General features: G+C 35.9%; 1 protein-coding gene across 3 annotated transcripts in view; it reads left to right on the top strand.

Annotated features, from left to right (window-relative positions):
• Positions 1-11,676, top strand: part of ARMC1 (armadillo repeat containing 1) — a 35,563-nt gene extending 23,887 nt beyond the window's left edge. For 2 of the 3 annotated variants that reach the window (XM_025870642.2, XM_073892834.1), the window contains exons 5-7: positions 8,446-8,562; positions 8,648-8,722; positions 9,500-11,676. In XM_025870642.2, coding sequence (XP_025726427.1) covers positions 8,446-8,562; positions 8,648-8,722; positions 9,500-9,691 — 384 coding nt within the window. In that variant the 3' untranslated portion in view covers positions 9,692-11,676. The remainder of the gene's footprint in view (positions 1-8,445; positions 8,563-8,647; positions 8,723-9,499) is intronic. The other variant, XR_003207937.2, reaches the window with a different exon arrangement.
• Positions 11,677-16,019: the final 4,343 nt, after the last annotated feature.

Below are 16,019 nucleotides of genomic sequence, written 5' to 3'. Positions count from 1 at the left end.
ATCCAGCAACAAGATAATAATCATTCTTTTCACATATTCGTGGAGTATTTACCAAGGTAGACCTTATTGTGGGCCATTAAAACAAGTATTAATAAATTTAAAAGAACTATGCAAAGTATGTTAGCACAAGGAAAAGCAAATTAGAAATCAGAAACAGAAGTTATTTGGAAACCCCCCAAATACTTTGGAGACTAAATAATATATTTCTAAAATAATCCATGAGTCAATGAAGAAATCAAAAGAGAAATTATAAAACATTTTAAACTGAATAAAAATGAAAATGAAATATCAAAATTTGTGGGAAGCTGCTAAAGCAGTATTTAGAAGGTAATTCAATAGCACCGAATGCCTAAATATTTATATACAAGAGAGAAAAGTTCTCGGTAACTTAAGCTTCTACCTTAAGAAACTAGAAAAAGAAGAACAAATGAAATCCAAAGTAAGCAGAAGAAACAAAACAAATCAGTGAAATGAAAAGCAATAAGAGAAAAACCAGTGAAATCAAAAGCTGATTCTTTGACATGATCAATAAAATTGATAAACTTGTAGCCAAACCAATCAAGAATAAAAGTCACAAATTATCGATACCAGAACTAAGAGAAAGAAAAGAAAACATCACTGTAGACCCTATAGACATTAAAAGGAAAGTAAATGAGTATTTTAAATAACTTTATGTCAATAAATTTGGTAATATAGATGAAACGGGAAAATTTCTTGAAAAACACAGATTGCCAAGGTTTATTCAAGAAGAAATGGATAACCTGAATAGCTCAATATCTATTAAAGAAATTGATTTTGTAATTAAAAACCTTCCCATAAAGAAAACTTTTGTCCCAGATGGCTTCACTAGTGAATTCTACCAAATATTTAAGGAAGAAATAATACCAGTTGTACACAATTTTTTAGAGTGTAGTATAGTATAGTAACATAGTAATAGAATATTGTAATATTAGAATACTGTAATAGTCCTACAGGATAGTTTCTTCTGAATTCATTCTACCTTGTCTGCTTTTAATATTAGCTTCTGCTTGCTTTTGCTGAGTGTGTATCTTCTATTCATGTCTGTATTTTAAGATTTCTTACAGGCACTATATAGTTGGGCCTTGCCTTTTAATCCATTCTGAAAATTCTGCCTTTTAAATGGAGTGTTGGGGTCATTTAAATTTGATACGATTATTAATATGGTTAGTTTTAAAACAACTCTTACTAATTGCTTTTTTTTTTTTTTAAGGTTTATATATTTATTTACTTAAGTAATCTCTGCACCCAACAGGGGGCTCACACTCAGAACCCAGAGATCAAAAGTTGCATGCTCCTCCAGCTGAGCCAGTCAGAGGCCCATTACTAATTGCTCTCTATTTGTCCCATAGTTCATTGTTCCCCTTTTCCATTTTCTGCCTTTTGGACTAATTGAATATTTTTTATGATTTCCTTTTAATTTCCTTTGTTGGCTTATTAGCTACAGTTCTCCTTCCTTTCTTTTTGATGGTTGATTTAGGGTTTTTTAAATATATCTTTAATTTACTATAGTGCAGCTTCAATTAATCTATCACTTCATAAATAGTATAGGGCATTTAGAACATTATACTTCCATTTCCCCTTACTCTCCCTCTTTGCAGTTGTTACATGTAATATTCCCACATGTTATAAACCCCAAATGCATTGTTATTACTTTAAATAGTCTTTATTTTTAATATTTTTTTCATTTTGGTAAAATACAGATAAGTATAAAATTTCCTGTCTTAACCATTGTTAGGTATACAGTTCAGTGGTATTAAATACATTCATGATGTTGTGTAACCATCAACTCTATACTTCTTATGAATGTACAGTTTGTAAAACCTAAAACTCTGTACTCATTACACAATAACTCCCCTTTAATCCTTCCCCCCAGCCCCTGGCAACCACTATTTCACTTTCTGTCTCTGTGATTTCAAAAAAATCAGTCTCTTTTAAGACGTTTTAAAATAAGAAAAAGTATTTTCTGTCCACCTACTTTTTGCCATTTCCAGGGCTCTTTATTCTTTTGTGTAAATTCTAGATTTTCATCTGATTTCATTTTCCTTCTGTTAACATTTCTTATACTAGTACAGGTCTGCTGGCAATGAATTCTTTCAAGTTTTTTTTAATTGAAATAGAATTCACATACTATAGATACACCATTTTGAAGTGTACAATTCCGTGCTTTTAGTGTATTTACGGGATTGTGCAGCCATCACCATAGTCTGATTCCAGAACATTGCATTACTCCGAAAGGAAGCAGTCACTAGCCCCCGCCTCTGATAACCCCTAATTTACTTTCTGTGTCTGTGGATTTGCCTCTTCTGGACATTTCATATGAATGGAATTGTAGGCTATGTGACATTTCATGCCTGGCTTTCACTTTAGCATAATGTTTCCAAGGTTCATCCCTATTGTAGCATATATCAGTACATCTTTCTTCTTTATAATATTCCATTGTATGGATGTACTGTATTTTGTTTATTCGTTCATCAGTTGGTGGACATTTGGGCTGTTTCCACTTTTTGGATATTAGGAATAATTCTATGGATATTGCTGTATAGTTTTTTGTGTGGATTTATTTCCTCAGTTCTCTTGGATATGTTCCTGGGGTAGAGTTGCTGGATGATACATTAACTTTGTTTAGCTTTTTGAGCAACTTCCAGAGTGTTTTCTACAGTGGCTGCAGCATTTTACATTTCCATCAGCAACATATGAGGGGTCACTTTCTCCACAGCCCTGTCAACATAGATTTCTGTTGTTTAATAGCTATCCAAAAAAAAAAAAAAAAAAGCTATCCTAGTAGATGTGAAGTGTTATCTTATTGTGGGGTTTTTTTTGCTGTTGTTCTTGGGATTATTTTGTTTTTCTCTTGTTGTGGTTTTGATTTGCATTTCCCTAGTGATTAATGATGTTGAGTATCTTTTCATGTGCTTACTGGCCATTTCTCAGTGGTTGCTTTAGTGTTTATTGCATATATCTTTAATTTATCACATATTTTCTGTTTTGGAGAAATGCCTATTACCTGTTTTTAAATTGTTTATTTGTTCATTGTTGAGATGAATTCTATTAATATCATGTATTACATTGGTGATTTTCATATATTTCTTTAAGATTTTATTTATTTGTCAGAGAGAGAGCACAGGCAGGGGGAGCGGTAGGCAGAGGGAGAAGCAGGCTCCCCGCTGAGCAAGGAGGCCGATGCGGGACTTGATCCCAGAACACTGGGATCATGACCTGAGCCAAAGGCAGACACTTGACTGAGCCACCCAGGCATCCTGGTGATTTTCATATTTTGAATCAAACTTTCATTCTTAGGGTAAATCCCAGTCATGCTATATAATCTTTTTAATATGCTTCTGGATTCAGCTTGCTGGGATTCTGTTGAGGTATTGTGTGGTGTGTGTGTATTCCTACAGGGTATTTTATAGTTTTATTTACAATTTTCTTTCATGTGATATCTTTTTCTGGTTTTGGTATCTGGGTAAAATGAGCTAGGAAGTGTCTGGAAGAGTTTGTGAAAGATTGGTGTTGATTATTCTGTAAACATTTGGTAGAGTTCACCAGTGAAACCGTTTGGTCCAGAGCTTTATTTTGTGGTATATTTTCTGGTTTTAATTTAATCTCCTTACTTATTATAGGTCTGTTTTTCCTTTTCCTTCCTTCAGTTAGTTTTGATAATTTTATTTTTCTAGGAATTTGTCCATTTCATTGAGGTTATCTTAATGTGTTGGCATAATGTGTTCATAGTATTTGCTTATAGTTTTTTATTTGTCAGATTCGTCATAATGTCCTTTTATTCCTGATTTTAGTGATTCAAGTCTTCTTTCTGTAGCTAAAAGGTTTATCGGTTTTGTTGATCTTTTCAAACCAACTTTTAGTTTCATCAATTTTTTTTCTTTTTCCTATTTTCAGAGAAAAGGGTTTCTCTGTTTCTTTTCTCCCCTGCCATAATCTTTATGATTTCCTTCTACTTGCTCTGGACTTTCTTAAAATTTGAGATTTTCTTCTATTTTAAGATAGTTATTATAGCTTATAAATTTTTGTTTAAGCACTACTTTCTTTGTATGCCATCAGATTTGGTATGTGGTGGTCTCATTTTATTCATCTCAAAGTATTTTCTAATTCTTCTTTGACACATTGGTTATTACTTAGGAGTTTGTTGTTTTATTTCCATGTATTTCTGAATTTTCCAAATTTCCTTCTGTTATTAATTTCTAATTTCATGTGATTTGACAACATTGTATAATTTCAGTCCTTTTCAATATATTGAGGCTTGTTTCATGGCCTACCATGGTCTGTCCTGGAGAATGTTCCACATGTCCCTGAGAATGTATACACTCTTGTTTGGGAGTATTCTAAGTGTCTGTTGAGTTTTGTTTATGCTGTTTTTTAAGGCTTATTTTCCTTGCTCATCTTCTGTCTACCTATTATATTCATTTTTGAAAGTCAGATATTGAAGTCTCTAACTCCTTCAGTTTTGTATGTCTGGTAGAGTCCTTATTTTATTTTATTTTTTTTTTTTGGAAGGATTATTTTCAGTGGGTGTGAAAATCTAAGTGACAGAATTTTTTTTTTTTTTTTAACACCATACTTTGAGACATTGCTCCACTGTCATCTTCCTTGCATTGTTTCTATTTGGGATTCTGTTCTTATTTTTGTTCTTCTATATGTAATATATTATATTTTTCTCACTCTGCCTACTTCTGAGAGTTTCTCTTTCATCACTGCTTTTGGTCAGTACGTTTATTACGTGCCTTGGTATAATTTTCTTCATATTTATTCAGCTTCTTGGATTTGTGGGTTTGTAATATGCAGCAAATTTGGACAGTTTTTTTCCATTATTTCTTCAAATATTGTTTCTGTCCCCCTTTCCGCTTAGTCTTTCAAGGTATTCCTGTTACACATATTCAACTATGTGAAGTCTCACAGCTCACTGATACTCTAATTTTTTTCTTCCATTCTTTTTTTCCCCCCTCTGTTTCATTTTGGATAGTTTCTGTTGCTATATTTGCTAAATTTTTCCTTTGCAAGTGTTTAACTTCCTATTAATCTCTTCACTGTAATTTTTTTTTACCATAGACATTTATTTTTTTATCTTACTATTTTATTTTTTTATTTTAGGTAGATTCTGTGCCCAATGTGGGGCTTGAATTCATGACCCTGAAATCAGGAGTTACATGCTCTGCAGCCAGGTGCCCCTTATTTTATTCTTAGAAGTTTGATTTGGGTCTTTTTTTTTTTTTATAACTCCTTAACATGTTTATACTTTATTTGAACATACAAAAGATGGTTGGAATAATTTTAATGTCCTTGTCTACTAATTTAATCGTCTGTGTTTTTTTGAGTATGTTTTTATAGATTTTTATAATTATAGATTGACTTTTCTAATTATAGGTTGTATTTTTTTTTTTTTGCTCCTTTGCATTCTTGGTAATTTTTGACTAGATGCTAGGCATTGCAAATTTTACTTTGTGGGGCACAGCATATATTTATTCGTATGCAAATCCTTTAAAAAAATTCTTGAGATTTGTTCTAGATCACAGTTACTTGCAAACAGATCTTTTTGAGGGTTGCTTTTAAGCTTTGTTAGGCAAGACCATAGCACCCTCATCCTAGGGATAATTTTGCTACACTACTGAGGCAATACTCTTCCGGGTTCTCTGTTTATGCCCCCATGTATATCAGAGTTTTTCCACTCTGTATGATGGAAACATGGAGTATTTCCAGCACAGTTGAGCCTGCAGAATTGTTCCTTCTATTCCTTTACAGTCTGGTTCTTTATTCAGCCTCAGGTTCTTTCTTCACATGGATGTACTGATCATTGTTCAGCTGAAAACCTGAGGGGAGCTCGCTGCAGATCTTTAGGGTATGCTTTCTCCCTGTGGGCCCTCTTTGCACAGCTCTGCCCTCTCTTGTGCTCTGTCCTATGAATTATAGTTGCCTTGACCTCCCTGCATTTTCAACTGTGTCCTTAACTGACAGAGACTGCTGGTTCCCCTTGAGTTCTCCTTTCCTAAATTACAGCCTGGAAACTTTCTAGGCAATATGCTGATGTCTTTGTGGAGCTCATTTCATTTATTTTCCTTCTCTCAGGGACGTTTGTTTTCCACTCTCTGGAAATCATTGTTTTATTCATTTTATTTTGTGTATATTGGCTAAATCCAGTCCTTGTTACTCCATCTTGACTGGATTTGGAAGTCTCCCTGAAGTTACTTTGAGCAGTGATAAGTTATATGACTTTACATATTTAGGGGTAGCAACCCATAGATTACCACTTATCTTTTTAGCTAGGCCAGGTAGGTTACATTAGATTATTCATAGCAATTAGGCCTCAGGATTTAGGATTCTCTAAGTAAGAGTGGGGAGAAGTTTTTCATATGCATATTATCCATGACATTGCCAAATAAGATAGTTAACAACTATCTTACTGAAACTGGGGCCACAAGATCCTGAAAAGTTTCTAGAAAGCAAGCTCCAGTAGTAGACATAAGTTGATTGAATGGAAGATAGTAAGATATATAAAATATCACCAGTCCCATCTAATTTTAATGAATAAGAATAATACAGTTCCTTTTGAAAGCTAGCACAAACCAAATGATAAAACTCAACAAAGCACACCTGAGAATACAGGCCAATATATTGTATGAAAGTGATTGCTAAAGTCTCAAATAATAGCAAGTTGACTAGCACCATTCTATAATGGTAGTAGGGAGATAAGCAATGATAGTTCTTTCGAAGGATTATTAGGATAAGTTTGAAGACTGATTATATTCAATGGAAGAAAAGAGTGAGTCAGGTAATTTGAAGGCATTGTTTCTCAGGGTGTTCCAGGGATTTGGGGTCAATTGCAGATGCCTCTCCCATCAGAAGTACTGAACCAGAACCTGGTTTCAATAAAGACACAGGAAGATGTAAAGATGGTGATGTGATACATGAGCTGGAGGTGGAGGAGGGATAAGGTGAAACTGTAGTTACTTTTTTTATTTTATTTTTTTTAAGATTTCATTTATTTGAGAGAGAGCACAAGCAGGGGGATACACAGAGGGAGAGAGAAAATCTCAAATGGACTCCCTGCCGAGCATGGAGCCCAACGCGGGGCTCGATCCCATGACCCCAAGATCATGACCTGAGCCGAAATCAGGAGTCCGATGCCTAGCAGACTGAGCCACCCAGGCACCCACCCCTGTAGTTACTTTTTAATCCATTTTTGCTTTGGATCTTGTGTTTGAGATGACCACTTGATATCCAAATGGATATGTCTGATAGCAAATGAAAATAAAGTCCTCTTGGAGATATACGTCTTTGTTCTCCATGGTAATAATGGTTGAAGTGATGGGAATAGTCTACTGAAGGTTGATGTAGAAACAAAATCACTTAGTTTTAGGCACTGGACCTTGGCGGCAAGATGAGACAGATGGAATAACCAGTGGTCTAAGTAGTGTATTATTAGGAGTCAAAGAAACATTGAAGGGGGTATGTTTTATTGTGTTGTCAGAGGAAAATGAGAACTAAAAAGAGGGTATGAATAACCCTTGAGAATGCAGTGGTAACCATTGAGAACGCCATAAATGAAGGATGTAGTGATATTTATAAATACCAAGTACTTTAAAAAATAGTGAGTCAGACACTGAACACTCACTAATTCTAACATCAGTCTATCAGAATTATCCTCAGAGATTTTTAAGTAGAGCATGGGTCAACAAAGCTTTTCTTTAAAGGGCCAGATAGTAAATATTTTAGGTTTGGCAGGGCATATGGTCTCTTATACTACTAACTCTGCTGTAGTATAAAACTAGCCTCAGGCAGCAGGTAAACAAATGCGTGCGGCTGTGTTCCAGTAAAAACAGTGGGTGGACTATAGTTTGCTCACCCTTAAGCTAGAGGACCCTCTGCTTTTCAGCATTTTTTTCTATATTATTCTTCCATTCCTTCTGCATTAAGATTTAAATTAATATTGGCTAACTTATTTCCGATAAAAATTTTTTTTTTAAAGATTTTTATTTATTTATTTGAGAGAGAGAGAATGAGAGAGAGCACGAGAGGAAAGAGGGTCAGAGGGAGCAGCAGACTCCCTGCCGAGCAGGGAGCCCGATGTGGGACTCGATCCCGGGACTCCAGGATCATGACCTGAGCCGAAGGCAGTCGCTTAACCAACTGAGCCACCCAGGCGCCCCCGATAAAAATTATTAAAACTAAGTATTAGTAATGAAGTTTGAAAAAATCCAGCAGGAATTATTAGTCTGTTGATCTTATAAAATTTAATAAACTTGACTAAACACCACCACCAGCGTGCCCTCAAGACTGAGTCGGTAGAACTGAAATAGAGACATTTACTTACCCCGCCCCCCTCCGATGACTAATTCAGTGTGGTTTGAGTTGATTTGTTTATTTTTATTTTGCCAATTTTAATAATAATTTGTTTTTGTTTTTTTACCTTTTCAGTCTCGGAGAAATCTCTGTGAAGAGGCTTTGTTAAAAATTAAAGGTGTTATTAGCTTTACTTTTCAAATGGCTGTTCAAAGATGTGTGGTGCGGATCCGTTCAGATTTGAAAGCAGAGGTTAGTATTTTAAATGGCTGAATATGCTTGAGGTTATAGGTAAACAAATCAGTGTTCAAAATTGTTCCTTTTAATCCTGGCCTAGGCTTTGGCATCAGCGATAGCATCAACCAAGGTTATGAAAGCTCAGCAAGTTGTGAAAAGTGAAAGTGGAGAAGAGGTAAATGCTTTATTTAGTTTTCTTTATACCTAACTGACTCTCCTGATTATTCTTTATGGCTAGCAGATTGTAAGTATTTTCAGGCTATTAGTTGCCAAATATACAGGAGTGTGGTTGGGTCGGATTATCTTAATGTTTCTTAGCTAACAGTTAACTCTTAGAAATAGAGGTCTTTTGTAGATTTCAAAGTCTGTTCTTATATTTTGTGGATTTCAGAGTCTGTTCTTTATCTCAGTGGAGACGTCTTCCTAATTTTATATGGAAATAAAGGATATCTAGTTTCCTTGCGCTAGTTTTTAAATTCTTTCTAACCTTAGTTTTGCTAATCCAAAAAATAAAGGTCTGTTCCCACCAGGGATAGGTAAATACAGTGAAAATCTTTGCCTCTTGCTACTTTTGCCACTAGCTTTGTGATAGGGAAAACAAATCTGCATTCCTTTAGCTTATTTGTCTTCCCATAGAAAGGAGGTTCAGTGGCCCTTCAGGGGCACACAGTAGCCAGATACTTGCTTTTGTTTTCTTTAAATAGACAGGGATTGCACATTTATTCCTGGAGCCTCAGGAGAAAAGCATCTTAGTTTTCATGTGTATTTCTGCCTTTCTGTGCTCAGCAGTTGGGCCTACCTTCATGTAAGAGGAAGATTTTTAAAGGAATATAACCCCTGTGAATAAATATGGTGATTAGAATGAGGAGTAAAGTAGACCTTTAACTTAAGACATAAATATCTGTGTCCATTAGGATGATTTTGTAATAACTCTTAACATGTTCTTTGTCAGATGTTGGTCCCATTCCAAGATACGCCTGTGGAAGTAGAACAGAACACAGAACTGCCCGACTACCTGCCTGAGGATGAGAGTCCCACAAAGGAGCAAGACAAAGCAGTGTCCCGGGTCGGCTCACACCCAGAGGGTGGAGCTAGCTGGCTGAGCACAGCTGCAAACTTTTTATCCAGATCGTTCTACTGGTGACTTCACTTTGGGTCTCAAGGACTGTGTGAACCAACAAGGGGCCAGTTTTCCATTGTTGTGGTGAACTGTCAAGTGCAATTTGCAATAAGTTATCATGAAAAGTTTTTAGATTACATGATTGCGTATGCTGCATTTTACATTTTATTGGACGTTTTGCCCCACTCAGTGGTAAAAAGGACAGAGGCTACAGGTGGAGTTCTTTGTTTATGAAGGTATTTTGGTTTTGTTTTCCTTTAATTGCCTGACTTTTTAAAAAACATGGGTCCACTGTTAAACCAAACATATATATGTGCAGCTTTACATTTTTATTTTACATGAAGCACGTGATTAGGAAAACTCATTTCTCCTCAAGCCTCAGGACCTATCTGAAGAGAAGGTTTTTTTTTTGTTTTTTTTTTTTTAAGCTCAAGTCGTGCATGAATTACTGAACATTTTTCTCTACTTTTCTTCATGAAAGATACTTGCTTTGGGATTCTTCACTGAAATTGAAAACATTTCTCATTATCCCCCTTTTGTGCCTTTTTTATTTTGCCAACCATGTTTATAGAAAGAACATTACTATAGAGACATTTTGTGATTTAAAATAATATCCATATGAACATAGCAGTCCCCTAAGACCACAAGCCTACAAAAACCTTGCAGTCTTACTTGTTGTAATTTTAAAAAGATCAACACAAAATCAGCCGAGAAGAAGGAAACATGTATATTAGCAAAGTACTATTGGAAACTATTTGAATGTGATCAGATGTGGTTCCAGTTGACTATTGTTCAGTTTGGTTTATATCAGCTCTTAAGAGTTCCGTCCAGCATAATACTGGGAGCAACTATAAATGGTCTCTAGGCCTTACTTTGTGATCATATACCATCCCTTGCTAGGAAAAAAAAATAGTAAAGAACTGACAAACTTGAAAAAAGAAAACAAAAATTGAATGCCTATAATGCCATAGTGCCATTTGGTAGAGTCTAACCTTAAAGCATGAATTGCTTGGCAGATGCCTATTCAGTAGGTGTTTCCTTGTATTGCCTTTTGTGAATTTATTATGAACATGCGATCGAACTGAATGAAAGACTCAAATTATTGCTTATAAAGAAATAAAGCCAGCATTGGTCCACTTAATCTTGTTCTCATGTCCAGCCAGAAAAAAAGAACTTCAGTGAAGGTAAGATAAATAAATATAAATATATATACATATATATTTTTGGTAGATAAGAGCTAATTACATATATGTAATGCTTTATTAAATTTCTGAAATATTTGACAACTAAAATTTTCCTTTTGGAAATCCAGCTAAATCCACATAAATTTTAGTGCTAATATGATTAAGAAACTAATATGGAGAGATTGAAATTCTTTTTCGTCAACATGTAGAGCTGCTATTTTATTGCTTGTGGAGAATGTGAAGTGAAAATTGGACCCTGGAGGGTTTCCTTGCATTTTCATCGCTTCTCTTTTAGAGAAAATTAAAAACGTCCAGTGTCACTGGAAAAAAACTGTAAAATACTTCACCAACAAGAATCTTGAGTTCACGACCTTCTGGAGGGAGGGGTAGCGAGGGGATTGGGAATGATATTTTTCATGTGTCTGGGCACTGATTCAGATGACACGCACAACTGAAAGTAGAAGCTTTCAGGGCATGTATTGCTTTAAATGCATAATACAACTTGCTGCCAGAACCAGATGTGTTGAAAAACGAAAACAAAACCACCTCCTTTTGATAGCCATTAAAACAAAGTTTACTGTTTGTTTTAACAAGTTTGTATTTTATTTTGCATTGCCACACATCTGCCTATTTAAAAAACTACATCTCTTTGGTAGTAATGGCTCAGTACAAGTAGGTATTACAGCTTGATGTCTGTGTGTTCTAATTCTAAGTGTTCTTTTATTCCAGGTCTTATAGAGCAGTTAAGGCAACTGTAACGGCATTTTTTGAAATATATTGTAAAATAATAAAAGGTAACATAATTAAAATTGAATGGATATTGCATTTTTGTGGTATAAGCATTATTGATTACTCTTGAGCCTGTTTGTATCCACGCTGCCTAGCACCTTCTCCTAGCTCCCTCCCGACTCATTCCCATGCATCTTCCCTTTCATCTCCTTCCCAGCACCACACCTGCCTCTCCCTGGGTTTGGATCAGCTGCTCCTGTACATACACTCATTGTAGTGTTTGTCATATTAGATTGAAATTATATTTACCAGTGTTTCCTCCCAACGTAGCTTTTTGAGAACCAAGAGAGTCTGCAGCTGTAACTGGCTAGTAGTAACTGTGCAGATATTTTTTTAGAAGGATGAACAAAGAATTTTTCTTGAATCAGTAAAAATAAATGACAGGTATGAATTGTTGGGCGAATAGGGAAAATGTCAGGTGGTATTTTTTTTTCTGGCATGTTTGTTTCTGATTTATTGGTATTTAGCAAGTTTCTTCATTTGCTTTGTCATTTAGTTTTTATTTTTCAGAAAAGTGGGAGAGGAGCATAATACTTGCTCTGTTGAATAAAGTTAAGGTTAACTTATAATATCGTGATTCTTATAGAATTGTTATAGGAGAAATTTATTTATTTCAATTTCCTGTTTTATAACTTACTAGCTATGTAACTTTAGGTAGCAATGTAGTCTCTGAGGTTTTTCTTCATTGATGGAATGGAGATAATTCTTCCACTTTATGGGATCATTATTTGAATCCAGTGAGATCATCACAAGTAACTTGAAACTAAAATCTTACAAGTTTAAGATGGAATTACTGTTACTGGAAGTTTGACACAATTCTCCTCCTGTGCTCAATTCCAAGTGAGACACTATACCTTTGTAAACACACTTTATCTGGCTCCTCAACTTTCTCTATCCAATTGAGGGTATTTTTTGAGAGTTAGTTCACAGGTATTTGATTTTTATCGAAATGTTCCTTGAAGAATTCATCTATTGTCAGGATTTCAGTTACTTTTGTGTTGATAATTTCTAAATCTCCACATACTGTCATCTTTGATAGCTCTCCTTTCCTTTGCCATACTTATCAGATATAAAGTCTCTGAATTTTTATTTCTCTTAGAGCCAAGCTCATGGTAGGCCTGCAGTGGACATGAAAACTAAATCTGTGTCAGCACCATGCTAAGTGCTTGACAAATACTTAGTCCTTTAACTCTTAACAGCCATACTTTTGTGTCTCCATTTTCCAGCTGGGGAAATGAGGCAGAGAAATCGTGAGTAGCTCACTAGTGCCAGGTGACAGAGCTAGACCATGGTGAAGCCGGGACTCGAGCACAGGGGGCCTGGCCGCCAGGTCTCTACACTCCCATGAGGCAGCCTGCATCTTGGTTCCTGCTGCATACCTTTCTGGTTCTACCAGCACCATTCCTGCCCCGGCCCTCAGCCCTACTCCTGTCAGGGGACTTACTCAGGGCTCTCTTGGCAGTCACAAGCTTTGTCTGGACACCATGAGAGAAGTAAGTCTGGTTAGGCCACAACAGAGGAAAACACATGTAGAGCTGCTGGCCTGTCTGAAGAGGGAAACCATGTTTGCCACATGAACTGTGGGCCTGTAACAATGCTGAGCTTCTGGACGTTGTAGCTGTTCCAGACCCTTAAATACTCCCTGAGTCACAGACAACATGTCTGGGCCAGAAATCGGCTATTTTTACTTCTAGGGTAGCCACATTCTAATCTATCAGATTAATCTTAACAGTATTTTTGTCATTTTCTGCTGTGATGTCAACAAAGGACTCTTAGACTGTCTAGCACCAAAAATGTCAGGAGAGTTTAGCTACCAACGTAGTCTTTCATACATTCTATAGCATTATTACAGACTTTCTGTACAGGAGGCACGGTTGTTTATCTCACTGTTAGAAAATATCTGCTTTATTTAGTCTTGTCTATTTATTATAACCAAAGTATTTTGTATTCATCCTACCTGCTAGATCTTTGCTCATATTCTTTCTTATCTGGAATTTCCTCCTTTATACTATCTCTCCTTTAAAATACTTTATTATGGGGCACCTGGGTGGCTCAGTCAGTTAAGCGTCTGCCTTCGGCTCAGGCCATGATCCCAGGGTCCCGGGATAGAGCCCTGCATTGGGCTCCCTGCTCAGCAGGGAGTCTGCTGCTCCTTCCCCCTGCTCTTGTGCTCTTGCTTGCTCTCTCTCTCAAATAAAAATCCTTTTTAAAAAATTAAAAAACAAATAAAATATTTTATTATGGGGACACGTGGGTGCCTCAGTTGGTTAAGCATCTGCCTTCGGCTCAGGTCATGATCCCACGGTTCTGGGATTGAATCACACGTTGGGCTCCTTGCTCAGCAGGGATCCTGTTTCTCCCTCTCCCGCTGCTACTCCCCTTACTTGTGCTTTCTCTTTCTCTGTCAAATAAGATCTTTAAAAAAAAAATCTTATTATGAAAATAAGCTCAGTATGTTATAGAAATGCATAAAGAAAACAAGCCCTCTGTCATCCTACAACATAAAATCCATAACTAAACATTTTGATTTATTCTCAATTGTTTTCTTTTAATTTGTTTCAGTTGGTAAGAAATATACATTTAAATTTTTTTTTCTTTTTTTTCCTTAAAGTAAGCTCCACACCCAGCGTCGGGCTTAAATTCACAACACTGAGATGAAGAGTCACAGGTTCTACTGACTGAGCCAGCCAGGTACCCTTACACCTTAAGTTTTTTAAGTGTTCAAAGTGGGTATATAGTGAAAAATTTATCTTTGAACCATTGAACCTGGTTTTCCTCACCAGGGATAGTTACTAATTTTGTGTGCCCATCAAGAATATTCTATAAATATACCAACTTTTTCAAATTTTCTCCCCATACATGTGGTAATAAAATGCCTGGCATCTTAGTTTTTTCACTTAAAGTGTATCTAGGAAATTATTCTATATCCTTGTATAAAGCAGCTTTTTCTCCCCTAGCTTCACAGTATTAATGTTCCACCATTTATTTAGCCAGTGTTTTGATTGTAATCCTTTGCCTACTACAAATAGTTCTGTGTTAGTATATCCATAGAGTATATTTCTAGATGTAGCAAAGCCTGTGAGTGCTTTTAATTTTGATAGATTCGGCCTCCTTAGAGAGTATATCAGGTTTCTTCTCTCACCAGAATGGTATGAGAGTCCCTGTTTCCCTTCAGCCTCTCCAACTGTATTATCCCACATTTAGCCCTTTGTGATCTAAAAAGAAAAAAAAAAATTCATCCGAATGAAAGTTAGCTTTTTTATATATTTAAGAGCTGTTGTTTTCCCTAGGAACTTTTTAGTTTTCAGTGTTTTGTAGAGGGGCGAGGGGATTTGAGTTTTCTTACCTCATTTATAGAAGTTCTCACACTAAACAGATTTGCCCATTTCTTTACTAAAAAATATTTGTAGCATACACATTACAAAAGCATTTCCCAGTGCTTCTTATACAAATCCTGTGAACAATTTAAACCCCATGATTCCTTCTTCCTCTTAACTGCCATGTTTACTTTTTCGTTTGGGACCTGTCATTTATGGTCCATAACTTTCCCTGAGTATATTCTTAGTGGGATCAAGATCCTTAAGGGGAGGGAGCGTTTCTTATGTTTTAGTGCCACACTATAGAGCATAATACAGTGTGTGCTGAGCATTTGGGGAGTGTTTACGAATGAGTTATGGTGGTGGAACAATTATTGTAGTATTTCTATGTTGAAGGGATGGGTATTTGGTACTTTGGTTCAGATCTTGTGTGGTTTTTAATTATTGCACATCTGGATTAATGCTACCGGCTTGTTGGTAACATTTAACATTACTTGAGCACGTACTGTGTTTCAGGCTCTGTACTGGGTCCTTTACTTGTGTTATCTTCTTTCATCATCACAGTGGTTCAGTGAGCTAGGGTTTTTCATACTCATTTTACAGAGGAAATAAAGTAATTGGAGTCAAATACAGCTACTGAGTATTGGGGTCGGGATTTTCCTTCTTAGTGACCAGATAGTTGCCCAAATAATTGTTAGGTATTTTTAATTTCTACTCTTCTGGTTATAAATCTTCAATGACTTCATTGTGTCAAATCCAAATTATTCTGGTTTTAAGACTCTCTGTAACCTCTCCTACTCTTCTGATTTACCTGACACTTACTTGTAGTTCAGTTGACATTTTTAGTCTTCAGTAGATGCATTGTATGTTTGTCCTCATCCTAAATTACCAGATTCTAGTTTTCCAGAACTGGCTATTCCATGGAGCCTCCTTGGCTGTCCATTTTGGCCCTTGCCAATCTGTCTCCCAGTTCTTTAAAGTCTTTCAGCACTTAAGAAGTCTGCTGTACATTTGACTACTCAGTTGTATCATTTGTCTCTTCATTCCCAAATGTGTTCAATT

The sequence above is a fragment of the Callorhinus ursinus genome, unplaced genomic scaffold, assembly GCF_003265705.2.
Source record: "Callorhinus ursinus isolate GAN/ISIS: 27379988/994484 unplaced genomic scaffold, GSC_fseal_2.0 scaffold5, whole genome shotgun sequence".
Taxonomy (NCBI): Eukaryota; Metazoa; Chordata; class Mammalia; order Carnivora; family Otariidae; genus Callorhinus; species Callorhinus ursinus.
Note: the sequence above shows the minus strand (reverse complement) of the source record. Positions and strands in the feature narration are given on the sequence as shown.